The sequence below is a fragment of the Cynocephalus volans genome, chromosome 2 (assembly GCF_027409185.1).
Source record: "Cynocephalus volans isolate mCynVol1 chromosome 2, mCynVol1.pri, whole genome shotgun sequence".
In the NCBI taxonomy this organism is placed as follows: domain Eukaryota; kingdom Metazoa; phylum Chordata; class Mammalia; order Dermoptera; family Cynocephalidae; genus Cynocephalus; species Cynocephalus volans.
Genome location: NC_084461.1, coordinates 132,021,681 through 132,048,372, shown reverse-complemented (window position 1 = coordinate 132,048,372; position 26,692 = coordinate 132,021,681). Strand labels below are relative to the sequence as shown.

The following is a 26,692-nucleotide window of genomic DNA, read 5'->3' as shown; positions in this document are numbered from 1 at the left end:
GAGGGTTGACATTTTAAATGAGAGCATGTTAGACTTCTCTTGTGGCCCCTCACCGTCTCACCCTTACAACTTGCAGTTCCTCCAGTTTATAAAGACCCTTCCTGAAGGTTGCTCAGATGAGATCTCTTCCAGAAAGCTTTCTTTGGTCTGCTCTAACTGCATATGCCTTTCCAGTAATGTCACAAACACTTTCTCATGCCTTCTCCTATCACTTTCTGCCTCACTCCCATTATGTCGGGTACATGTCTTGCAATGCCCACTATTAGTAGGCATGCCTCTGAGCCAAGGCCCATGTTGATTCAGCCCTGTGTTCCCCTCCCCCTCCCCCAATCAGTGCTCAGTATTCAGCAGGTGCTCAGCATCAGCAGGTGCTCAGTGAGGGTTTGTTGAATTGAAGTCAGTTCTACATTAGCCACGTTACATCACCAGCCTCTTGAGAGTCATTATTGTCATCATTTCCAATTCTTCATCCTTCTTTCGTGACCTCAAAATGGTCTGATTCAAGGAATCTCCAAGAAAGAACAGCCCCCACCAAACATCACCCTCTCAGGGCTGAAGGTTTAGAGAGGGGAGGAGAGAGGGTTAAGCTTTCACCCTTGCTCCAGAAGGCAAGGAGGCAGGAAGTGCAGCCATCGGGGGAATCCAGGATGACCACGAGCAGTGTCAGCCAACGCTTGATTTTGGAATCTTATAAGCAGCCACTCTTCCAAAAGTTTCCCCCATGAAACATGGCCACTTTGCAGCAGGAGCTGAGGACTGGTGGGGTCCAGCACGATGGCCCTGCCAGCCCAGGGACCAGAGGCTTAGACCAAGAGCCATTCTATGGGACATGTCCTATTTTACCTCTAGAGAGGTGGTGGGAGTTGTCTCTCGAGTTGTTCATTTGGAACTGTGGTGGGAACATTAGCTCTGTGGAGTGTTGTGTTGTCAGGCACATAGATTGTAATAAGGCTGAAGAATACAGGCTGCAATAATGGGCCTCTCCTTGAAAGGGGAAAGGTCAGGAGTTGCTGGGAGAAGTGAGGGAAAGAAGAGGGTCCCAGGAGGTCCTGCAGCTCTGATTCTAACAGGTGCCCCACTCTATCTTTTGCTCCAGCTCCCTCTCCTTTCTTCTGGTTCTCTAAGGCCAGGCAAAGGGGCTGGAAGTGATGGAGGGAAGGAAGTGCCTTTTTTCTTTTCCTGCCATGAGTCTTAGATTTGGACAAGGGCGATGTTAGGACCAAGGGCAGAAGGAGGGTTGAAGAGCTAAGCAGAGGCCAAGGCCCTGCCCACTTCTGTTTACTGCTGTAACGAGGAGATCTGAGGCTCACACTTCTAACTGCACCACCCCCCGAGAGTACTGAGCTCTCATGAGCTCTCAAAGGTGCTCAGTGACTTTGGGAGATCACCTTGGATCCTCCCATGGGAGGGCCCCTCTGGGGCCAATAAGCTGTGAACACTGCATGGTCAGCATCAGCCCTGGAGCTGTGGGAACAGGGCCAAGAAGCCGAGAGGAGAGAGACTTCTTCAGGCACCTTCTTTTTAAAAAAGAGAGTTGGATCTTGGGGGACTCAAGTCAGGACAGATGTTTCAGTATAAAAAGGATCCCCAGTAAAAGGACAGAGTCTTCACAAATCCCTTCCCAGATCCCACAGCACTTAGAAAAGAGAAAGTAAGGAGCATAAAAATACCTTGATGATGTGGGCTTGCCTGACAGTACAGAAAAGCAAGTCTCATGGCAGGCAGCATGTCCCATTACACAAGAGAGGATTATACCGAGCTTCAGTATAGAGATTCTACATATAGCTTTATATAAATGCATATATATATTTATAGAGCGTCTGCCTAGAACAGCCGGGCTTGCTTCTTCAGTTCATTCCTCTTCCATAGGGCCAGCCGGTCAAACTCAGAGATGGTCATGCCGAAGACTTGGTAGAACTCTTCCTGGGACAGGTGGCGCTGAAGGAGGTGGGAGGGGCAGAGAGAACAGCGTGAGGATGTGAGGTGTAGGCTGCAGTGGGTGGAGGCAGCAGTGGCCACTGGGTGTCCCTCTGGGCACCCTGTGCCTGGCTCAGTGTCTGGCCCAGGGAGGTGTGTGACATATATTGTTGAATGGATGAATGTGGGAATGGTCCCCTGGAGGGACCTCTAGAGCTGATCTAGCTGGACAGGCCTCCCCTGCCCATGACTTGGATGGGACTTATGCTTTCTAATGGTGCACCCTGGTTGACCTCACATTTGTGCACCCCTGTTCCATGTATCTGTGCCCAGAAGTGTATATGAGTTAATACTGTCCCACTCCTCTTTGGGAGAAAAAGGAGGCATGTCCAAGATTTTAGGGTGGATTTCCTCTTCAATATTTTTACAAGTAATTTGGAAAGCTGTTTATCAGGCTAGTCAATGAAATAAAACTACTGCTCATGTTTCTTGACACACTGAAATGTCCATTTATCTCTTCTTTATATGAAAACAAGTATGCCACATAATCAAACATTGTTCTGCCTTCCATGGCTGGTGTGTCCCCCTTTCTATCCTCCTTCCCTTTCTCCCTTCTCAGAGGCCTTGAAAGTGGGATACACTGTCAAAAGCTTTTAGAGTGAGAAATATACTGCACTTAAAACGTGGCAAAATGTTAACAATTGGTGCATCTAGGTGGTGAAAGGTAGATGAGTGTTCGTTTCATTATACTTGCAACTTTTCTGGAGGTCTGAAATTCTTCAAAATGAAATTTAAAATTAAGTTTAAAAAGAGAAATATATGCCATATGTCCTGCATAAAAACTTACTGGATTCACTGAGCTGATCTGTTGGTAGCAATTATATTAGCTAATTGGGAATTGAAGGAGCTTGAGGACAGGGTCAGAGCCTTCCTTCCTAAGGCCCCTCTCTGAAAGGGTAGGTCGCTAGCTCAGTGGTCTCAGCTCAGGGTATATATTAGACATATCTGGGAGCTTTTAAAAAGTACCAATGCTGAGCTCCTTCCCCAGATTGTGGTTCAACTGATCTATAGTGGGGCCCCTGAAGAGTATTTTTTAGTCTCCCTGGGTGATTCTGATGCTCGGGAAAGGTTCAGCTTCCCAGGTGTGAGCTTCTGGGTATTCTGGAGAATGTTCCCATTCCTTAACGCTGGCTCCACCGAGCTGCCCTGGGAGCTGTCCCCTTCAGCACTGGGAGGTGGTGAAAGGAGGAGACCTTGTAAATGTGGGGAGAATCATTCGCTTCCTTTGGCTGCTAACCCAGCATGCTAGAGCTGGAAGGATGTGCAGAACTTCCTGGACCACTCGCATCCCCCTCCTTCTGCCCCAGCCCTCCACCCTGGGCGAATTTCTCAGCATCAGGTCAGAGGTGGCTCACATGCTCTTCCCAAGGAGTGACAAGCCTCCTCTTTCAGAAGCCTGAGTCCAATTCCACAATTTCCTGACACCTCTCCCGGCCCAGGCCCCTAAGTAGCTCAGAGTCAGGCAGAGGAAGTGGAGAAGTCAACGATCTGATGTAAAGGAGAGTGAGAGGTACGTGATATGCACTTTGGACACAAGCTATGGGAGGCTGGAGGAAGAGGCAAGTGGCCCATCCTGGGGGAGGGCTGAAGGCGGCTTTGGCATGCAGTGTGGGGGCCTAAGGAGGGAAGAGGCTGGCAGGATGGGAGGGGCATTTTAGGCAGAGGGAGAGGCAGGGAGAGACACTGGCTCGAAAGAGCAGAGTGTATTCCTGATCAGAGGAGTGAAACTCCAGGCCATGGACTGCTCGGATGCCCCATGCTGGGCTCTGGCCCACCTCTGCACCTTTGTGCTGCTTCCACCATTCATGTTGCTCTCCTCCTTCTCTCCATCCACCCAAACCTTGCCCATCTTCAAAGCCCATCGATTTCCTTCCTCTTCCTGCAAGCCTGTGTCAACCACCCAGGCCTCAGGGGTCGTCTCTGAATAATCCAATCCAACATTTATTGAGTGCTTAATCCAGACTCAACCGCCAGACTCTGTGCTAAGGGCTTTATGTGCATGGTCTCATTCACATCTCTTGGTGACCTGAGGGAAGCGTTACAATCCCCCTCACTTTACAGAGGAGAAAACTAAGGTTTAAGTGAGGCTGTCACTTAGCTGAAGCTGCCCACCTAGTGATGACAGAATCAGAGCTGGAACCTGGGGCCTTTGACTTATTTATGCTTTAACCGTCTACACAGTGTTACCTCCTCCCCAATCACAAGCACTGGTTTTATGTACAGTCCTGAGACTGCAGGGTCCTTGAGGGTGTAGACCAAACCTAGCTCTTCTCTTATGTCTGCAGAAGCACCAGCCTCAGGTGAGGACATGCTGTTGCTGTGCTTCACAGATGCTAATTGAGTTGAAGAGGAGGCAGCCCAGGACAGCATGGAACAGTCTATGGTTGAGGAAACTGCTCCAAGCCTCTGCTTTTTCATCAAGTGGTGTGACCTGAAAGCCATTCATTCTGCCCACCCTTCCTGAGCTGGGTTAGACCAGGCAACCTCCGGAATCCCTTCAAACCCAAAGGCTCCTGCTCAGTTTTCTACACTTACCTCTAAACGGGTCCGGTCCACATCCTTGGGCAGTCGGTTTCTTCCTCTTGTAGTCACCAGCAGCAGTTCATAAGGGTAGATCTAAGAATAAAGGAAGGAGCTATTTGGGTGGAGGTGGTGAGCTTGTCCTTTTCAGCTATATTTTGTGTCTGGGTCCCTCCCTTATCCAAAAAGAGCCAGAGATTAATTCTGGAGGAAGGACTGGGTCTGCTCTCCTTGGGGTTTCCAAGCAGCCTCAAGGCACCTTCTCCTCAAGGCAAGACTCCAGAGAGTCCTCTAATACTGCCACAGATAAGCACGGTAGCATTTGGCATTAATATATGCACAAGGACTCCTGAATATAAGTGTCTAAGATTTAGTGACTGGCAAGCCACCTGAGAGTCTTAGAAGCCAGGGGAACTGTCTGACTTCAGTAGATGAGAGAACTAGGGCAGGATTCAGGGCAAGTGGGCAAAAGAGGGAAAGGAAATGTTAGTCTTGAAAGGACCCTGGAGGTTATTTGCCTATGTTCCCTTCCCTGCATAGATGGTGCTGTCATCTTCCTGATGGTCCCCAATGTAGCAGCTCCCAGAATCCCGGAGACCCCAGTGTCTGTGCATGTTCTTTACCTTGTACTCTGCAGAGGGAAAAAAGACAGACAAAGTAGAACCCATCAGTCTTTGCTTTGGGACACTACACTCGCCTTTGTCTTAGTCTCTCAGGAGGTCTGGCCTCCACCATCTCCTTCTCTTGGCCAGCCAGAGACCTTGTCCTTGCTTAATTCACCCTAGAGGATAATTAAGGCTGGTGGAGTATAATTAAAGCAAAGTGGATGGCTAGGGATAGGGACTGAGCTGATCTTGAGATGGTTTTAGGGGGTAAAGTGACTTTTGAGGTACTTAGAATAGAAATAAGAGGAATCTGAGATCATGAAGCACATGGGTAAGCCCTTCATCTTCTGGGGGGGATCCTCCAGGGTTTTTATAGGCCGCCCCCCCAACTGAGCCTGCTCATAGGAAGTGGTAGAGCTGGCGTGAGAGCTCCACTGGCAGAGAGCATGAAGTTCATGGAGTTTTTACTGGGAACAATGAGCATTTGGCTGTGAGTGCTTCCCTCCACTGGGGCTGGCAGGTGACACTAGCTCTGCATACAGGGAGAACAGCACTCTGTGATGGCTCTAGGAACCCAGATGGGACAGATGGCCTGGAGCTCACCCAAGGCCAGCACTTGAGAGGATGAGGGAAGAGCGAGGGAAAAGGAAGAGAGTGGGAAGTGAAAGGGAGTGGGAACTCAGGGTTTGGACAGAGCCCAGCATGGGGACAGAATCTGCAGCAATCATTGCAGAAGGTCAAGCAGTAGTTATGAGCAACACATCCGGAGGCCCTAGGAAGTCCCGGGAGGGGCTCTCCTCCCGCAGGCCCTGCAGGGTCCGCACTCACCTCGCATGCCCCAGTTGACTGCGTTCATGCTGTCGTAGTGGAAGAGGTCTGCGCTGGGCGTCTGCAGGGGAGACAGAGCCAGGCTGGCCTGAGATAAGCTGCCTCTGCCTCCCTGAAGCACTCACCCACCTCCAGAACATGGGCTGGGGCTGGCGGGAACTGGGGCCCTCTCAGCAGCCTCGGTCTCAAGTTAGAGACATTTGATTCACTGCTATGTCCCTGTGCCTAGTTCTGACACATAGAAGGCATTCAGCAGATATTCATTTATTTGGTGAATTTCATCTCATGCTTTCTTTCATTGCTCAAATACCCCTTTTTCTATGAGATCTGCTCTAACAACCCTACTGAAAATTGTGAGTTTTCTCCTCCACAAACTCAATCCTCCTTTTCTCACTCAGCCTTTTTCTTTTTCTATAGCACTACCTTCTAAATTCTATATAATCTGACTTGATTACTATTTATTACTTACTTTCTGTTTCTCCCTACAAGAATATAAGCTCCAGGGGGCAGGGGTCTCTGTCTGTTTTGGTCACTGATGTGTTCCAAGCACCCAGAGTAGTACCTGGCATACGGAAAAAGCTTTCAATAAATATTTGTTGAGTGGAGGAATGTCTAGTCTCTGAGCGTGCTGAGAACAGTGTCTATGTGTTTCTCAGCAGGCAGGGTTTATTAACACTAGCCCTTGCTCTCCAGGGGCTCTCTGATCCCTTTTGTGTGCTCTACCCTAAAATAGCCTCATAATGGTCAACTTCCACCTCTGTCCCTCTGCACACTCTATTTCACACTACACCTTGAGGGATCCCACTAAAAATCTGAGTTGGATCATGTGGCACACCTACCGGAAACCCCTGAAGTCCTTACCCAGTGTGCAAGGCCCAATTGACATGTCTGTCTGGCTTCGACTCCTCGTTTGCTCCATCCTGGCCACACTGGCCCTCCCCACCCAGGGACATACACACTGTGCTTCTGTCCATCTGGGTGGCTTTTGTAGCTCTTCAAGTGGAGAGGTCCCTCCCTGCACTCAGGCCTTTGTTTAAACTCACCCGTCTCTGACCTCCTTCTCTCTCTGCCTCCTGGCTTTGTTGTCCAGCCTAGTACTCCTGACTACTGGGCTGTATATAGCACATTTTCTTTTTGGGCAGCTGGCAGTTACCTGAATCTGAACCCATGACCTTGGTATTATAAGGCTGTGCTCTAACCAGCTGAGCTAACTGGCCAGCCCTCGCACATTTTCTTGATGATTGTCCACTTCCCAACTAGAATGTGAGCTCCAGCTCACAGAAGCAGCAACTTTATTCACTGCAGGATCCCCAGCTCCTGGAACAGTGCCTGGCACATAGTAGGTGCTCAGTAAATCAACATCTGCCTCAGTGTCCCTGCCCTTCATCCCCATCACTTGTCCGGTTACACAGGACATGTTTTCATTCCCTTTCAGCCTTTAAACCAACTCATTGCTTCCACGAAGGTTTTATGTCACAGGCCATCAAAGAGCTCAGAAGACCACAGCCATGTTAGAGGCCAGTGGAGCACGGCAGCCGGGTGTGGGCAGTGGGGTCAGTTGGCCTGGGCTCGAATCCTGGCTGCACCACTTCCCGGCTGCGAGAGCTTGGGTAAGTCACCTCACCTCTCTGTGCCTCCATTCCTTCATCCACAAAATAGGGTTAACAATAGTAACTATCTCCCTGGGTTGTAAAGGTTATGTGAGTTAGTGCTTGCAAAATGCTTAGCTCAGTGCCTGGCACAGAGTAATTGCCCAACAAGTACTAGTTGTGCCGCAGCCCCTCCCAGGGAGGCTCCTTTACACATAGGGGTTACAAGGGAGGGAGGCAAGTCATGGACATTGGGTTCTCTCAGTTAACCCACTTTGATCACCAAGGCCTTTGCCCAGGTTTCACCCATAAGTAATCATAACAATGAGCTAATGCTGCACTTGTTAGCATCTTGGGGGCAATGTCCCCCGGTACAGCCCTCTTACCCTGTGCAGCCCGTTTCTTCTGTAGGCAGGCAGGGAGGCAGATTTGGAGATGAGGGGATCTGAAAAGAAGGAGCCAGAGCAATTGCCAGGAGCCCAAGCCAGGGTCCCTCTCCCTGAGTTCACCTGGCTACAAATGGCCAATATTACTCCTGACCCAGTGGGAAGGGGTGGGAGCCAGAGGCCACCAGCTCTTCCTGATGCTCTCCAGATTTGCCACTTGACCATCTCAGAGGTACCTCATCCTGGCAGAATTCTAGGCCCACCTGAGGCATCCACTTGTATACTCTCCTGGCCTCTACTTACACACATCTAACCTGCTATTATGGACTTCTGTGTCCTGGCCACCAGGTGGCTCTGGAGGAAGGCCCTGGGATTGGAGTCAAGGTCAGAACCAGACAGCCAGGCTCCCAGGTGGGTGGAAAAGACACATGCCCTTTCTTTTTCTCTGGGAGCTGTTTGACATGGCAGCTCTGGTTCTAGAACTCCAAACGGAGACCGACAATCTGACAAACAAAATGGGTAGATGACTTGAGATCAGGACTGTACTAGCACATCCATGTTGTATGGTCATCAGAGCTATAGGGAATGCGGCTGACTCAGCTCTGGCCCTCACAGGACACAGTAGGCTGGAGGAAGGGCAGGTAGAACATACCACTATCAGCCAGGTAGTGCGAACGAGGGGCTGCAAGAGAGAAAAGCCAGAGATCAGTGTTCATGGGGACAGACAGACTTGGTGGAGACAGTTCATGGAGACAATGGGACATGGCTCCCATACCTGGTCAACCTGGCTGGCAGGGAGGAGGGGCCTCCTTCGGTGCCTCCTTTCCCATTGGTCAGTTTCCAGTTGTCACATCTGCATGGCATCCTCCCTCCCCTGCCCAGATCCTAGGCTGGCATCTGGCACAGAGCAGATACTCTGGGATATTTGCTGCACAGATGCGGTTGAATGGAGTTGAACTTTGAGTAGCATTGGTGTGCACTGCACAAAGCCCAGAGCCAGGGGTTGAAAACAGCGCCCCTCAGTGGTCAGACAGGGGAACAGGCTCATCAGCTCATCCTGGCTCTGAATTGGTACAGACCTAACTGCAGACAAATTACTTAATCATGCTTCAGTTTTCTGGTCTGTAAGTGGGGAGTGATAGTGTCTCCCTTATAGAGTCATTGTGAGAAATATATGACAGAATACAGTAAGATACTTAGTATAGAGCCTGACACATACAAAACCTTCATAAAACTGGCTTTATCCTCACCCCCCCATCTTCAATCTCACTGAGAGTCAAGGTACAATATGGTGAAGGGGGAAAAGCTCATGCCTTGGGTTCACTCCAACTTGGGTCTGATCATGGCTCAATCACTTACTGGCTTTCTGACTTTGTGCAAATGGCTTAACCTCAGTTCTCTCATCTGTAAAATGGGTGATATTAATCCCTTTACATTGTGGGTCTCTGTGAAGACCAGGAGTTATTATGTATCTACAAATTCCTGGAACACAGAAGTATAATAAACTATGCCTTTTACTATCCAACAAGTATTGATCTAAGATGGGATTTCCTGGCAGGACTGAATCCCAGAGGGGTAAGAAAAGCCAGAGGCAGACAGAGCATGTGTGTGTGCCCAGGAACAGGGAGGAGCTTACAATGAAATTCTCAAGATGAAGTGCTTGAATGAGGCCTCTGCTTGTACACCTCCAGGTGAGTAGGCTCCCTACCACAGGAGGCAGGCTCCCATATCTTGGAGCCATTCAGACTATGAGAAAACATTTTTCTTTAAACTGACCCTGATTGGAAATCATGGCTTCAGGTAGCCCAAAGAAGTGGGAGTGACTGCTCAAGACACAGCATGGTTTTATCTGGTGCTCCATGCAGTCCCTTGCTAAATCTGTATTCTAGACCCAGGTGAGGCTCCCCAAGGGGCACCAGAGATGGAGGCGAGTGGGAGGCCCTGGGATTAACTTTCATGGCCAGCCTCTCTGATTCCTCTGTTAGCCCAAGGGATTGAATTTGGGGCTGGATGTGTTCCAAAGAAACTTTGTTTGTAAAAAACAGGCAGGGGACTGGATTAAGTGAGCTCCATCACTTACAGACTGAGGAACTGTGGTCAAGTTACCAAAGCCTCCTGTGCCTTAGCCCTCATCTAAACATGTGGGGTGATAATGGCACCCACTGCACGGGGCTGCTGTGAGGAAGGAGAGAGAGGATGCATGGACGTGCCTCCCAGGGTGCCAGCTCAAAGTGAACACCCACCAATGCCAGCCAGTCATGGAGGAAAGTGCCCCCACCCCGTCGGGCTTCCAGAGCAGTGCTTACAGCCATTGAGGGACATCTCATAACCAGCTGTGTGCAGGGCCTCCCGGCTGCTGGTGGAGCTCCGGGGAGGGGTCCAGGGATCCGCATAGGAGCTAGACCGGGCCTTCATCTCCTCCTTCAGAATCAGCCTTCCAATGCCACTCTGGAGCTGTGGGTGCCGGAGGAGCATGATGAAGTTGGAAGGAAACCAAGGACTCTGGGATGGAACAGGCTTGGGAAAGGCTGAGCCAGAGGATCCTCTCTAGCAAACCTCATCATTTTTGCCTTCCCAGCATCCCTCCCTCGTAACACCCATATTTTCCTTTGGGACATCATCTCTCTTGTAGGAGTCCTGTGGTCTGGGTGGGGCTCTGGTGGTGGGCACAGAAAAGCTGGCCAGGCCAGTGATGGGATAAAAATAAGATAACTTAAATTTAACCATTTTAAAGTAAACCATTCAGTGGTATTTAGTGTATTTACAGTGTTGTGCAACCACCACCGCTATCTAGTTTCAGAACATCTTTGTTACACTCAAAGGAGACCCTGTGCCCATTAAGCAGTCACTCTCCATTCCCTTCTCCCCCAACCCCTAGTAATCACCAATCTGCGTTCTGTCTCTACGGATTTGCCTATTCTGGATATTTCACATAAATGGAATCATAGAATATGTATGCTTTTGTGTTTGGCTTCTTTCACTAAGCATGATGTTTTTGAGGCTCATCCGCATTGTGGCATGTATCAGTGCTTCATTTTGTTTATCCATTCATCATTTGATGGACATTTGGGTTGTTTTCCCCTTTTGGCTCTTGTGAATAGCGCTGCTATGAGCATGGGTGTACCTGTGTTTGTTTGAGTCCCCGTTTTCAGTTTTTTGGGTATATATGTAAGAGCGGGATTGCTGGGTCATATGGTAATTCTGTGTTTAACTTTTTGAGGAACTGCCAAAATGTTTTCCACATTAGCTGCACCATTTTACATTCCCACCAGCAACGAACGAGTGTTGCTGGAGCTCACTTACCAATACACGAGAACAACCTTCCAAGCCTGAAACCAATGCAAGCCCCACAACAGAAGAAAGTGACAATATCCCTATGGTCATTTTTTTTTTTTTTTGAGCAGCTGGATCTAGTCATACCTGAAGCTAATCCTATCTTTTGACTTTTCAATTATGCAAAGCTATGCATTTCTTTTTCCTATCATAAGTGAATTTGAATTTGGTTTCTGTTACTTGCAAATGAAAAAATCCTCAGTGATACCCTCTAAGCATCTTATTCAGTGGTGTGGCCTGCTTACCTTGTGCATGCTGCGGTCAAAATCATCCTCCTCTCCTCCTGATGAGAACCTTCTGGCTCGGGGCACTGCCAAAAGACAGAGAGGATCAGCCTCGGCATGTGCTCCCCTTCAGCCTGCCCTGGTTTAAGCCACTTGGAGTTGGTTATTCTTTTTTCTTTCTTTCTTTTTTTTTTTGCAATTGAAATCATCTTCTCTAAGATACCCCATGCCTACTGGGAGTGGTCTCTCCTGTCTTTGCAGCCTCTGAACACTGACTGTCTCCTGTGGGTACTGATCACTGCCCACTTTAGGTTATAGTTGTATTTGTGTCTTAACTCTTTTGCTAAATGGAGGATTCTTTGGAGGTGATGAATGAGTCATTTTTGAGCTTCCATGAAGCTTTGCCCAGAATGGACATTCAATTAGTAAAGGCGTATGTTGAATAAAAGTGGATCCCGACAAAAATTTTTCCCTAACTTGGAAGGAACAGCTTGGGCTGCCTGATAGGTGGGGTGGTGCCCTGCAGACCACCAAGACCCCTGCCGGGGTATCTCTGAGAGCCTTCCATTTCCCCACATCCTCTCTTTTTCCATCCTCCAAGCCATTTTTCACCCTACAGCCAAAGCGGTCTCTCAAAGGCACAAATGAGATCATGTCACTCCTTTCTGTGGCTTCTCACTATTTAAGATGATAACCAAAATCCTTACCCCAACCCACAGACACCTCCCTCATGCCCCACTCTCTCTCCTCCCTGTCCAAGCTCAAGGTTAGGCTGACAGTTTCTCCTTTCCTCCAGTGGAACCCACACTCCCATTCCCATCCTGGGTCTTTGCAGGTGTGTTTCTACATTCTCTGCTGACTTGATCTCCTGTCACTCTTCCTATAGCAGCCGAGAAGCTTTTGTCATCTTCCAGCTGGACAGCACGCCCTTGCCATCAGCTCTCCTACCCTTTGTGTATCACCTCCCTCTCATGGATGGGACCTAGGTCTCCTCCACAAGGGCAGGGACCTGGTATGTTTTGCTCTCCAGTGTATATCTAGGCCCATGGCTGGCCCTTAATACATGCTTGTTGAATGAATAAAAGTCCTCGGTTATACACTGTATGCATTCTTATTCAGAATGAGTGTGTGAAGGAATGGATGACTGTCTGTCCTGATCTCCTGTGTCCTTGGCACAGATGATAGGGCTCTGGCCCCAGGGACCCATAGAGATGTTACCTTTGGGGGACCCATGGTAGGGCCAGTACTCAGACTCTGCAGCATAGTAGGGATCTGGCGAGTAGACTGGACTGTACTTGGAGGCCTGACTGATGTCTTCACTGGTTTTGCTCTTAGTTGCTGTAGACAAATCACCTGCAAAGGACCCAAGGAGAGTGCTTCAGGAAGGCAGAGTGTCCTGGCTGGAACTGTGCACCCTTTCCTTATCTCTGCCAGCATCCAGCCCAGGGGAGTGAGGCTACTTTAAGGTGGGGTCTCTGGTAAGAGGGTCTGGGACAAGAAGCTTTGGAACTGGAAAAGCACTGGGGCCAACACTTCATTTTACATTTGGGAATCTGAACGCCAGAGAGGGGAAGGGGCTTGCTCAAAACTACAAAGAAAGCACCAGAATTGGACGAGACCCCAGCCCAGGGCTCCTTCCAGCACATTACATGGACTCCTAGGTCTGCTCCTGAGTGAACACTAAAGCTGTGGCTCCTCAAAGTAAGACTTGACAGCTTCCAGGTAAGCCTGCTTTACCTTCTTAACCCTTTAGAAGCCTGCCATGCTATGGATTTGGACCGCCTCTAGGGTGAGATTGCCAGTTAGGGCCATGATACATGTTGAGGCAGGTCAACCTTCTCACATCCTGCTTGGGGAGACTACATGGCCCAAAGGAAGGAGCATTGCACAGGGAGTCAGCAAAGCTCGGTTCTGGCTCCAGCTCTGCCACTTAACCCAGTTGCAACACTGGGCAGATCCTGCCCCCCCCGCCTCAGTTTCCTCATTTGTAAGTGTGAGAATTGGTCTGCTGGCTCTGGTGCCATCCAGCTCCAGGCTTCTACCTGAAGTAAGCCCATGATGGGGTGAACAAAAACCCACTGCAGGCACAAATATCTCCAGGGCAGTGACTTGAGAGTGGCCCAAAGATTGGTGACAGGCTGACAGGGCAGAGAGAGAGGGGCTGGGGAACGAGTGTGGCTCTGAAATCATTTCTCAGGGACCGCTATAGAGAAGCTTTAGGAACAAGCTGTATGCTCTGCGTAGCCAGAGCAGTGGCGGGTTCTGGCTTGAGCCAGCTCCAGTCTCTGCACCAGTCCCCAGCAGCTCTTGCTTCCAAATCTTTCACATTCTCCTCTTGACCAAGCTCCTGGCAGCTCCTCCTGGCCAATCGCATATAGCCATTTCATCTGCCCTCTTATACATGCAATCCACCTCCACCCTAGACTCATCCTAAGTCTGTTTTGGAGCTACCCCTTACAGCCCACCTGCAAAATCTCACGAGGTCCTGAGAAGCTTGGAACCCAGGAGTCTTTTCTGGATATAAAGTCAAACTACCCTTGTCGGGTTTGGTACCTTTCTATGGCCACTCAGGGGCACATGGCATGTCCTCCACAGCCACATGTACATTTGCATGTGCTCACAGACTCACCTTGGACCCCCTGCTCAGCCCCCTCCAAAACTGAGGATGTTTGTCTGAATAGCAGGGTCATTATTTATACTTGTACTGCCCCTTTCACCAGCTAGTTAGTTCAGATCCTGGTGCAGGACTGCTTCGCCCATCTCCAAGCTCATCCAATTTTGTGCTCCCCTCTGGTATCCAACTAGACCCATAAGCAAGTGAGGGTGCACAGGGTGGCAGCTGCTCCTCTTCATCCTCAAAGGAAGGATGTGCTTATTTGACTGAGGCTCAGTAAGTGCTTTTTGCAACAATGAACAGGAGGTCTCAGTGGTGAATGACTTGGTAGTTCTCACACTGAGTGCAGGTAAGAATCATGGACAAAGCCAGTTATAGTGCGGATCCTTGGGCCACACACTAGTATTTCTAATTAAGGGAGTCTGGGGCTTGGAAGGGGTTCGGGAATCTACGTTTTTAATAAGTCTCTCTTTCAGATGCAGATGGCCTATAGACCATTCTCTAAGAAACACTGAATGAATAAAGGAATGAAGTGACTTCCTGATCCTTTCTCATCTACATCCCTTCTGCAAGTCTCCAGTCACTCTCAGGAGACTGTGACTGAGATTGGCTTAGAGCAGGGCTTCCCAAGCCGGGCCAGGCATCAGAATCACCTGGAGAAACTGTTATAAATACAAAATTCCAATTCAGTAAGTCTGGGGTAAGGCCCAGGAATCTGCATGCATCCCCTCTGATTCTAATAAACATTTCTGAGTATCAGTGCCTTGGAGTGTGACTCTCCCAGGGGAATGTGCATTGTACAAGGATTTCTCTGATCATGGAATTTAGGACACCAGACAGCAGGTAAGGAGGGATTGGGGAAGTGGTGGGAAAGGATTTAGGGGACATGAGGCCTTTCTTGCTCTTTTGAAATGATACCAAACTCCTCCCCAATGTCACCCTGAGTGATGGGGGCAACCAACAAGAAGGATCGAGTTGTGCCCATGTGTTATGTTGCTCTTGGTGGCCTGTGCAGAGCATCTGCATAGATGGTTAACTTCCCCCACCCCTTGTCTGGCCAAGCCCTATCTGCCTCTGATCATACCATGCCGTTTGTAGATCGGGGGTTTCCGGTAGATGTTACTTTCTCCAGCTGCCAGACAGACCAGGAAGGTACCAGGACAGAGAGAGAAAGAGAGAAAGAGTGAGAGAGAGGAGAAAGGGAGACAGGACTTGGTCAGTTGATCTCAGAAGAGAGAGATGGTCAGCAACTTTTTCCAAGGGACCACCATCTTTCCCCTGGTAGACTTCCTGTTCCAAAGTTGAACCTCCAGCCTCTCATCCCAACAGGTTCCAAGTGAGGAGGGGGGAGAGGAATGGATGGATTCAGTGGTGCTGAGGAAGGGGCTTGGGTTTTGAATGGTGGGCATGCAGGCACAGGTGGGCGCACGCTCAGCAGAACTCCATGCAGGAAGGTGTCCACGGCCTTCACCCAGTGGTCACGCCTCATTCCAAGTAAAAGTCCCCAGGATGCTGCAGCCAAGTGTCAGCATGATCTTCCCACCCTTCCCTCAAAGACAGACAGGACGGGACCCCTCTGGGGCAGTTGAAAACAGTGTATGTGAAACAGCAGGACAGGCTCTTGCAGGGAGAGTGAGTGTTGAGTGAAGAGCTGAGCTCAGAGTTAGGAGACTGGGGTCCAGGCCTGGCTCTGCTGTAACTCAGGGTGGGACCTTGTCCAAACCACATCTGTAATGTCATCGAGCCCCTGCCTTCCTCTCATCTTCTGTCACTACCTCCAGCACACTGACTTTATACTTGCCTAGGATGTTTTCCCATGAGATCTTCATATGCCTGGCTCCTTCTTATCTTTCAGCTTTAATGTCACCTCCTCCAAGAAGCCCTTCCTGACCACCCCACCTCACCCAGCCTTCCCCACCCCAGTCACTCTCTCACAGTGCCCTGTTTTTTTTTAATGCTTATAGAATCTTTCATTACCTGAAAGTATCATTTTCTTATTTATTTATTCATTTATTATCTTTCTCCCCACATTAGAACATAAACACCATGAAGACTGGATCTGGGCTGGGTTGAACACAGCTGCAACCTCAGGGCTCAGACAGTGCCTGGTTGTGCAGATTGAACAACAAAGGCTCAGGGAAGCCAAGTCACCGGCCCAAGGTCATGAGCTTATAGAAGCAGAATTGGGATTCAGCCCCAAGATCTTTGATGCAAAAGCCCGTGGCCTTCACCACTATGTGTTAGTGCTGCGCCCATCACAGCCCTCAGACATTCGAGGCATTTCACACTAGCTCCCTGCGTCTTTTCTCCTCTAGGCTGTTCTTCTCTGGGCTGCTTGCTTGTGGTTCTGATCAAGGCTGGTTCTATGAAGTGGGTTGACTAAAGCCTGAGGGCATATTGGGGCTGGAGCGTGAGTTAGTGTAGGCAACCGGTTAGGGAGGGTCCCCCAGGAACCTGCTTCTCCTCAGTGCCTGTGCAGCATCAAGTGGGTGACTTGGGCGCCCAGTGACCCCCTGGAGCATGCACCCATGCTGGGAATTCCGGGCTAGCAGCGCCTACCTGGGATGTGAAAGTGCTTGGGAGCCTGGTAAGAGGTTGGAGTGGAGGACCTCACATCTAACTGGCTATGGTATGGAGAGCTCCGGCCACTCTCGGGCCCTGGAGCAGGCACGCAGGCAGTGGTCCCAAGAGAACAGAGGCACAGAGAAAACAGGCATTAACAACGCGGTGGCAGTTGAGGAAGCAGCGAGGTGATGACAGCAGGGGTGGGGGATGGGGCTGGGTGCCCCAGCGTGCTCGGGCTCCAGCGTTGGAGGAAGCATGTGCTCTCATGCAGCACATCTGCAGAGACAGGCTCGACCTTGTTTCCTTGCCTGACCCCACACTCTGATTGTGTGGGTTGTCAGAATCCACTTGATGGAGCTTCAGGAGGGTGACTTCATGCCTCCCAGCTCCCTGCCCCTCGCGGTCCCCTCCCTTACTTTCTCCTTTCCTCCATCCAAGTGCCTGCTGCACTCCCAACCTCAGGGGACAATGGATGGTGTGACTGGTTGGGTAGGGCTGGGCCTCGGGTGAAGGCCAGTCCACAGCCCTGTTTCGATCTCCTGGGTCTACCCTCTGGGTGGGGCAGGCCCGAGCATGACGATGAAGGAGTCTTCTTCCAGCCAGGGCCACAGGACATTCCCCTCTCCTTCCTGCTGCTTCTTAGTGCCACAAACCCCACCACTCCCCGGCCAGGGACATCTCAGGGACTCAGTGAGGCCCAGCTGGTCACTGGGTACCCACAGGCCTCCAGAGGGCCCTGCTTTGACAGGAGGACCCTGCTTTGACAGAGACCGCAGGGGAGCCTTGTGCTGTACTGCGTCTCCCCCTGGCACTTCCTCTCCCTCTGGGGTGTCCCCTTCCTTACCAGAGCGGTAGTAGTGGTGAGGAGAGCGGGGGAAGGTGGGGGACATGCTCTGCCGACTGTAGGTGGGGGAGTCGATGTACCCCGGGCTGGAGGCCCGTCTCTGCCGGAGGTCCAGGTTCTCGTAGATGTCCTGGGGAGGAAGTGGGGCTGTGAGCAAGGCTGGAATTAGGTGGGCCTGTGGCCAAGGGTCCAGCAGGCAAGTGGGGTGTGACATGACTGGGATTTAGAAGCACGAATACAGAGACCCCCTCCATGAGTTACACGTATACCCTGAAGAGGGCAATAGAGGATTTTCAGGGCCTCACCCATCACTTGCAGGCCCTTGAATGGAACCCATGGGTTAGTCCCTGCAATCTGACCAGGGACCGCAGAAACATGAGGATGGCTGTCTCTGGGTAGGAAGGGCACGTTGGGTTCTCCCAACCGTACCATCCTTTATGCCCCCGCCACTCACTCCAGGGCATGCTCCTAAGTTTCTCCATCTCTGCCCTGGGTGGAAAGAGCACCACCCAGGGCAAGGGCTTGGGGCCCCGAGGGAGCTGAGGAGGGGTGAAGTCAGCACAAAGGGACACAATTATATAAAAGGTCTCCCTGACCTTTTACATATCAACTTAATTCTTTATCAGCTTAATTACCTGCGAGTAGGGAGATAATGTTCCCAGCGACTTGAAGTAAAGTTTGAAGGCAGTCATGGAAGGAGCAGGAGAGAAAGGAGGGAGAAAGGAAGGCGCAGAGTATGGTTAGACGGTTCGGCAGAGAGAGGGGCTGCAGCCGCCCCTTGGCATCCCTCTCCAGATAACAGCCTTCCTTAGGATTCCAGAATGTCAACATTGCTGATGGGAGGTAGGAAACCTCGAGGTTAGCCTGCCCTCTCTTTATAAATGGAAAAGCCAAGGCTCAGGGAGGGAATGTGAAGGCTCACAGCTGCTCAGGGAGGAAGTACCAAGGTCTTCACTTGGCCCTCGGGTTCTCCACCGCAAGCTCAGAGCTATTTTCCCCGCCCTGTCTCTCTGCTGGTTCACGACCCCTCTGTGGTTCACAAAGACAATGCCCAGGGCAGGGGACCCAACTATAGAGCCAAGGGAGCCCCAGGCTGCTGCCGTCAATGAGGGAGCTAAGCCAGTGGGTGGAGCTGAGCTGGAGGTGGGATGTCCCTAGTGAAGAGGGTCGCTGCCACCCAGCTCCAGCATGTCAAGGCCATGCTGATGCCCGCTCCATGTTAACCCAGCATCTTAATCTTCACAGACAAGTCAGAAATGCAGCTTCTTATGTGAACTCTCCCATTGTTTACATGTTGACAACTAATTTACACTATGAAAAGACACTTTGTGAGTGAAACAAAACAAATCTGAGGTGTGGCCCGGGGCCCTAGTTTGCCATCTCTAACGTCAGGAGAATCAGCTTCTACCAAACACTTGATCCCTTTTTCCTGGCCAGATCCAGGGAATCTCAGCATTGGGCTTTTCAGGCAAACAGAACTACAGCCCCTTTAGAGAGGAAGGGGCCTTGCCCGAGGTCACAAGGCTAGTTATGGTGGAGCTGGGACAAGAGCCTAAGACACTGCCCACCAGGCTGCGGCTCCTTCTGCTCCAAATGATCTCAGCTCAGGGGGCCTGAGCTGGGGTTTGAAATCTCCAGGGATATAGACTGCCAGGACCTCCAGTGTCATGGCCACCCTGCCCTCTCCAGAGAACACTTTTTCTCTTGCCTAGAAACCATTTAATGATTTCAAAAGTCATCTGATGCTGAATCTTTATAAAAGTGTCTCTTCCTCTGAGCACAGGGGCTGAAGACCAGGTAGAGAAAACAGAGAACATGCTTAATCAGGGATTATAAACCTAAATGGCCATTGAGCCTGGCAGGGGATAAGAGCCAGGGGCTGAGTATAAGAAAAATCTCGACTGTAAGAAAACAACTCGAGGGATAAGTGGTCATAGACTCCAGGCTTCAATGTTAGGATTTAACGGGGAGTTGTGAGGACTGGGGAGCCCCTGTCCTGTCTTCAGGGGGCGCTGCTATCCATCTCCAGATGGTAGAAATACAAGTATAATGTTGCCAGCTCTGACTTTTCAAGAAAAGCCAGAAAGCCAGATTTTTGGATGAAATCCCTTGATTTTTAAATGTTGGTTATAAATTCCAGATTAAAAGAGTCTGGGAGCCAGCAATGTGGAGGCTAAACTGTCTGTGATGGAAGAGGCTAGGGACTCCAGTGGGACCTCCTCTCCTACAGCAGCCCAGGGAGAAGGGCAAGTCGTGATACCTCTCCATAGCCACATCTCTCCAGCATTTCATCAGACGTGTATCTGGAATGAGGCTCGTAGGAAATGAGGTCGGGGCGCTGCACCTCGTAGATGGACTTAACCTTGGGGAGAGCTGCCAGGTCTTTGTAATTAAGGATCTCATTATCCACTTTAGCCTGGGAAAGAGGGAAATGGACAGGAAAGAAGCAGAAAGATAAGAGGGGAAAAAAGAATGGAGAGAGGAAGCAAAAACAAGGTACAGGAGGAACGAGCTTCTCCAGTTTCCACTAAAAACAAAATATTAGTATCAAATAGAAGAATCATAGAGTGTTAGAATAAGAATGGTCTCAGAGGCCATCCATTCCAACAGGGCTCACATTTACTGAGCACGTACTGTTTGTGAGGGCCAGTGCTTTACAGGAATTATCTCTTCTAAATGTCATAACTCCTCTGTGAAGTAAGTGTCAATATTATTCCTATTTTTCAGATGAGGAAACGGAGGATTGAAGGGTTCCCCAACTTGTACCACTTAGCTAGTAGCTTTGAATCCAGTCTGAACTGTGCAGCCTGGGTGCTGACTGCCTTCAACCTCACCCAGTTAGGATATCCCAACTCACAGCATCCTTGAAGATGATGATGACAGTAAAGACAAAAAAAAAAAAAAAAAAAAAAAACAACCACCACCACCAACAACAAAAAAACAAAAAAACAAAAAACGAAAAAAACAAATCATCGTAGTAAAACACTAGCTAACATTTGGTGAACATTTATTATGAGCCAGGCCCTGTCCCAAGTCCGTTATATGAATTAACTCAGTTAATCCACACAACTCACAACTCTAGTAATAGGTACTAATATTATCCTTGTTTTGAATAAGGAAACAAAGGCACAAAAAAATCAATTAACTTGCCCAAGGTCACACATCTAATAAGTAGCAAAACCAGAACTTGAACTCAGGTAGTCTGGCCTGAGAGCCCGCCCTCTGCAGTGGCCTCTCCTGGACGTGGAGTTCACTGTCTTACACTGTCAGGAGGCTAGACTCAGAATGCTGCTCCTTACATGGAACTGAAATGAGCCTCTAACTTCTACTTTACTTCGCCTGTGTTCAGCCCTCTAGAGCTGCACAGATTGAGACAGCTTCCCCTTGCATGTCACAGCCCACGTCCCTTCCATGTCCACGTCCTCCAGCTGTTCCCTCTGTGACCTGGTTCCTGCTATGTCAACCAAGATCTGCTCCTTCTGTAACTACTGAGACTTGCAAGGTCCTGGAGTGAGGTCAGTTAAGACAGAGGCCATTAGACAGAGAATTCGAGAAGACCACATTGTCCTCATAATGTTCTTCTAATGCTACAGGGGCCAGGTAAAATCCTAGCACCAAGACTACTTTAGAGACAGCAGCATTCATAAATACTTCATAAGCTTCCCCAGGCCCTTTCACTCCTCTGTCCCTGTCCTATCCCACTGCTATTTGGGCACGGTGCTGTTTAGTCTCCATTGTCCCTAGACCCACTGTCTACACTTCTGTGTCTGGATCTGTGCCCTGAACCTTCCAGGCTGCCTCACGACCTCTCCTGGTCTCATTTGGGTTTGTCTGGCAGGAGGCTGCACCGACTGGTTGGTGAGTGCAGAGTGTGGCCGGTGTACTCATTTCCCAGGCAACCTCCCTGCCTTGCTGTGGGTTGGGCACGACTACTGTCTGGTGGCTGCTCTTCTGCAGCTCCAGCTCTGATAGCACTGTTTCCTTTCCTTGTCTCTTTAGACTTAGGGTGGTAACAATGTCCTGCTGTCACAGTCCTTGGAGGCCTCACTCTGTCTTGTGGGTCCCCTTAACTCTGCCCACACCTCTCTGAATGGTCCCCTCCTGAAACCCTCCTCAGTTGAACTCTTTGAGATGTGCCATCTGATTTCTCCCAGAGCCTGCCTCCATAGACACCCATGTCTGTACTAATTTTGGGGTGTGTGGGTAAAGGGACCCTTATTAGGAGAGTCCACTTGCTGAAGTGATTGCTTGTTGTGCTGGGATGTTAGATTTTGACCTTGAGAGCCCTTGGCATCTTAAAAACTCATCTTGACCCATAATTATTTATCTCGGCACTTTACTCAAACCTCAATAATACTAAATTTATATTTCTTTCTAGCTGCCTTGTTTGCAGGGCTATAAATGAGCCTTAGGTCTGGAGACACTCTGATTGATCAGAGGCATCCTAAAATAATTAGCCAGGAAGGAAGGAAGAGAAAACATGGGGCTGGCTGAAGTCAAACCACCTGAAGATGATTCTAGAAGTCAGTGGGGGATGTAGCAAAGTTTGAAAAGTTTGAAAGAACCTGCCTGCTCCAGGTTCACTGATAATTCTATTTTCATACTGAATCTCAAGTATCTATGAGAATTAAACCGATATTCCATCTGCCTGTTATTGCATGTCCCCAAAGTGGATGGATGGATTTTTCACCAAATTTGGAAGCCATGTATGTAATGATCTGACTTAACACATGGCTCATATGACCTGTGCAGTCCTTCCCCAGAGCAGCAGAATGGGAGGTGTCATGAAAGGTGAGAGCAGGAGAGTAGAAGGAAGACCGTGCCTATGCTGGAATGCGAGGGGCAACTGACATCAACATGGAAGCCCCCAGCAGGAGGGCATGAGCACAGTTGTCCCCAGCTGCCATTATGTACCTGTAGTGGAGCTGCTTCTCACAAGGGCAACTGCAGGCGGCTTTCTCTGGTACTCCAAGGGGAGCATCATCAGGGCTTAACTTATTCCACAAAGTTTAATGAGACTCAGTAGTAGCACAGGGCGACCAGCCAGTGGTTAGCAGCATCACAGTGCAGCAGCTTCCTGAACTCTCAGGTCCCAGTAACTCTCTTCTGCTCACCTTTGCTCACACTTGTCAATAACCTTCTCACAGCTCTGAAATAAAGCCCATTAATCCTGCTGTGTTCTGGCGCATTCATAGTATCTGGGGGACTATCATCTCTCTTGTTCCGTACAGGAATCTTCAATGACTACAGCCTGTGATCAAAGCAGCTAGTCTTTTGTGACAGCCATATGGTAATATTGACCCATATTGAAGTTGCAGCCAGTGATAACTCTTACGTCTTTTTTTCATTTGACCAGAGAAAGAAAGGAAGGGAAAGAGTCCTATCAATAGGCATTGTCCAGGGATCAAAGAGGATGTGGATTTGGAGTAATGATCTAGCAGTGGTGGTCAGGGCTGGCTGTTTTGGGGACTGTATCTAGAACTTCTGATTAAGAGTGGGTTTCCTGCTACAGGCCTTTTCCCCACATTTCTGGTCTTCTTGGCTCCTTTGACTTGCAGAAGGCTGGAACAGTCCAGAGTAAATCCTACTGAGATCTGCTGTTCATTTTAGTCCTCCTGGTGCTGCCCCTCCCACTTGCTTTAGCTTCCTTCTGTTTATCCCTCATGTGTGAGCTTAAACGTTTCTCCTTCAGGGGTGGCTTCTCCCAACCAGGCCTAGACTGTCGGGTCCCTCAGTTCATCTGTAGCACCATCAGAGAACCATATACCTTTTCTTCTTGGAACTTGTAAATACAACTGATTATTCATGGCATTATGTGTTCAGTGTCCTGAGCACGGGCATCAGGCTGTGTAGTTCACCATGATTTCCCCAGCAGAGAGCACAGTGCTTAGCACAGAGTCGATGCTTGGCACACATTTGTTGGATGAATGAATAAATTATGTACACAAGGGATCTCTGAGGTTATCTAACTCTACCCTTGTCCCTGCTGCACATTCCTGGCAAATGATGAGTCTCTCTGTGTTTGCCTCTGGAGATGGGAGCTCAGGCACATGCAGGTGGAGGTGGTTTGTTCCATCCGTGGGCTTCTCACATGATTAGAAAGCTCTTCTTAATGTTTGCAAGTCATTTACGGCTCTGTTTCCACATGCATATGGCCTCCTCCTTTCTTCCTTTTTGTCACATACCAGTACATCGAGATTTCACCCGATACCCACTCCAAATACCACTCTGATCCCCACTTTTTATCTTGCCCTTGTCTCAGGCAAGTAATGGGAAAGGAGGCACCTTACACTGCTTTTGGAACTCGGCAAGGGCTCTTCCTGTCACTGCACTTTCTTTCTCGTGCTCCATGGAACTCTACATTATCCCTGTCACCCTAGGTTTACTAGACTGTGTGCTCCATGAAGGCAGGGTCTTTGTCTTCCCTGTACCCCCCATATCCTCAGGACCTGGTACAGAGCCTAGCACATGACAGACATGCACCAAATACCAGTTGGATGAAAACCTGACAGATCCCTCATCCTTAGAAACTCTTTAGATACCAGGTCGGAAGATAAGAAAGGCTCTTCAGTAGTTGAAACGTGATACATACGCAGATGACTCGGTTGGGTGACCCAATGCTGGATCCAGGGGGGGAGATGGACGTTTCAGACGTTCGCCTATGCTGTGGGAAAGACAAAGACAGAAGGGGTGAGAAGGAGTACCCCGGGGTGATGGGAGGCATACGAGGGTATAAGAATGCAGCTCTTCAGGGAACATTAGCAATACCACCAAAGTTCCCTCTGGCTACTTCTGGACTTTCTCTTTATTTTCTGGCTTTTTAGTCAATGTCTGAGTGTCAGTGAGATCCAAAATGCACAGGACTTCAGGCTTTTGGACAGAACATGAGTTTATTTTCTACATATCTGCAGCTAGCCTTTTAAAGAGGATGCTACTCATAAAACTTTTCATTTTGGGTTATTCCAGTCAATAATGTATTTACTTTAAATAAAAAAAATTTGTTAGTACTCATTCCTTAGCAGTTTGTTTATTCAAAATGTAAAAGTAGGTTAAACTTCATGTTATTGCTGATTCTTTATAGGTATCCCCTGCAAAGTGACATCAATTTAAGTGATAAATTTTAAAAAATCTGTCTCTGAATAATGGCAATGATGGATTAATAGCTCCTTTAGCAGAACAGCATGATGTCAATCTTAGGGGCAACATGTGGTTAAAAAGTGAACAAAGGGCTGGCCTGTGGCTCACTCGGGAGAGTGTGGTGCTGATAACACCAAGGCCACGGGTTCGGATCCCTATATAGGGATGGCTGGTTAGCTCACTTGGGAGAGCGTGGTGTTGACAACACCAAGTCAAAGGTTAAGATCCCCTTACTGGTCATCTTTAAAAAAAAAAAAAAAGTGAACAAATTGGGAATCAAGGCCCACTAGTGAATTATGTGGTTTTAGGGATCTCGGATTCCTGATCTGTAAGATAAAGGGGCTGAGTTTCAGGATTGCTCAATCCTGTTCTAGATTTGTCACCCTATAATTTAAAGCATTCTAACTGGGCTTATAGAGTGGTGTTTCCCAAATAGTGGTCGTGAACTAATGGTGACTCTGGGGAGATGAATTCAGGTGGAACATTTGCTAATAGTGAGTTACAGAGTGAGAGAGCAAAATGTAACATTTTATTTCAATCCTCTTGATTAGATCGAGGATACACTCTCAGTTTAGTGCTAATACATTTCAACAACTTTCTCAACAATTGCTAATTTCCCCTTTTTAACACAGAGAGTGCAGGCAATATTATCTAGGTAGATTTTTAAAGATCTTTTTCTTAAGCATTATTTCATTGTCATTGAATTTATTTTATAGGTTACCTTCTATTTATAGCAAGTATTGCTAGTTTCAATTTGGTGATATAATGTTTTATTTAAAAATAAGTTTAGTTAAGCACAAAGTGATGAGTTAACTTAAAGAAACAGGTGGTACAGAGATAGGGTAAGGAGTATCAGGGTTGTAGAAGGATGACTGAAGTTTGGGAAATGCTACCACATAGGAGGAAATGGAGGAAAAGGACAATTGGCTTTCTTACACCCCAAATGGGAGAGGCCTTGGAAGAAACAGGGAAAAATATTCACGGCTCAGAAAACAATTGTACGTCAACAGACAAGCTCTTTCACAAAACTTATATTGACTGGATGAGATAGCAAAGGAGACACATTTAACTAGCTGATCAGAGACTGTGCATGTGTGTTTTTAGTTGAGGAGACTCTAGCAGGTAACACAATAGAGTTCCAGGGTGCCATGCTGATATCTGGGGGCCAGGTTTAAAGGCACCTATGAGACATCAAGTGCTGCTCCCCACCCACCAACATCCCCCCAGATATCCCCTCACAGTCTCAAGGACCCAGGAGCTGGGCCCTTCCCTGCAGCCTGGGAAGCTCCACCTCCCTCCCTGCTGCATCAGGAACCCAGATTCACAGGTCTTCCTGGTATTTGTTAGAGCATAGTAATTCAGAGGGACGTGGGGCCTCAGCTGTGGCAGTGTGTGCCTGGAGACACTGGCTGTGCTTTTGCCTGGCTGGGTTACTGTGGGCAAATTGCCACCCTCTATAGACTTGGTTTTCTCACAGTCAAGGTGATGATAAAATTCCTCGCCCATTTGCCTCATGGGGTTAAAGGAATCCAATCAGACAGTGGCTGTGAAGATGCTTTGTAAACTGTTGATTACTGTGACAATATTAACTGTTATTACTAGTAAGTGACCTTAGGCTGGGAAAGCCATGCATAAGCTCCCTGGAGAGGCCACTATCTTGGTCAGCAATGGTAAGGTTATAGCCTCCCCCCAGAAACTTAAAAACACACACGAATATAGGGCTTTGTACTTTTCAAAGTGCTTTCACATCCAGTATCTCAATCCCCTCAAAGACCCGATGAGACAGGTATTACTGTTAAGGAAATCCAGGGGTACAGGCACACATTTGGGAGTGGGCACTAAGGAATGCTGACGCCATGCTAAAGTACAGCTGCCCCAACCTGTGTGGCAAAAAGCAGCCACGTAGAATGCTGGACTGGTCTCACTACCAGCTAGCTTACCTTTAACTTCTTCTCTGCCCGGGCTGCCTGTTTGCAGATGGGGTGCCAAACCTCAGAACCTAAGGGGCCAGGAAAACAACAATGGCTCAGACCTTTCAAATCCACCAGCATTTGGAGTCTCTCCCCACCC

At 48.9% G+C, this 26,692-nt stretch overlaps 1 protein-coding gene across 1 annotated transcript in view; it reads right to left on the bottom strand.

Annotated features, from left to right (window-relative positions):
- Positions 1–310: 310 nt before the first annotated feature.
- ABLIM3 (actin binding LIM protein family member 3) overlaps positions 311–26,692 on the bottom strand; it is a 122,364-nt gene continuing 95,982 nt past the window's right edge. The window contains exons 8-22 of the mRNA XM_063082889.1: positions 26,563–26,621; positions 24,078–24,149; positions 19,746–19,901; positions 18,121–18,150; positions 17,486–17,615; positions 15,161–15,208; positions 12,681–12,815; positions 11,484–11,548; positions 10,212–10,359; positions 8,558–8,587; positions 7,906–7,964; positions 5,931–5,991; positions 5,121–5,128; positions 4,513–4,593; positions 311–1,938 (exon numbers count right to left, since the gene is read on the bottom strand). Of these exons, the coding sequence (XP_062938959.1) occupies positions 1,825–1,938; positions 4,513–4,593; positions 5,121–5,128; positions 5,931–5,991; positions 7,906–7,964; positions 8,558–8,587; positions 10,212–10,359; positions 11,484–11,548; positions 12,681–12,815; positions 15,161–15,208; positions 17,486–17,615; positions 18,121–18,150; positions 19,746–19,901; positions 24,078–24,149; positions 26,563–26,621 (1,196 nt within the window). The 3' untranslated portion in view covers positions 311–1,824. The remainder of the gene's footprint in view (positions 1,939–4,512; positions 4,594–5,120; positions 5,129–5,930; positions 5,992–7,905; positions 7,965–8,557; positions 8,588–10,211; positions 10,360–11,483; positions 11,549–12,680; positions 12,816–15,160; positions 15,209–17,485; positions 17,616–18,120; positions 18,151–19,745; positions 19,902–24,077; positions 24,150–26,562; positions 26,622–26,692) is intronic.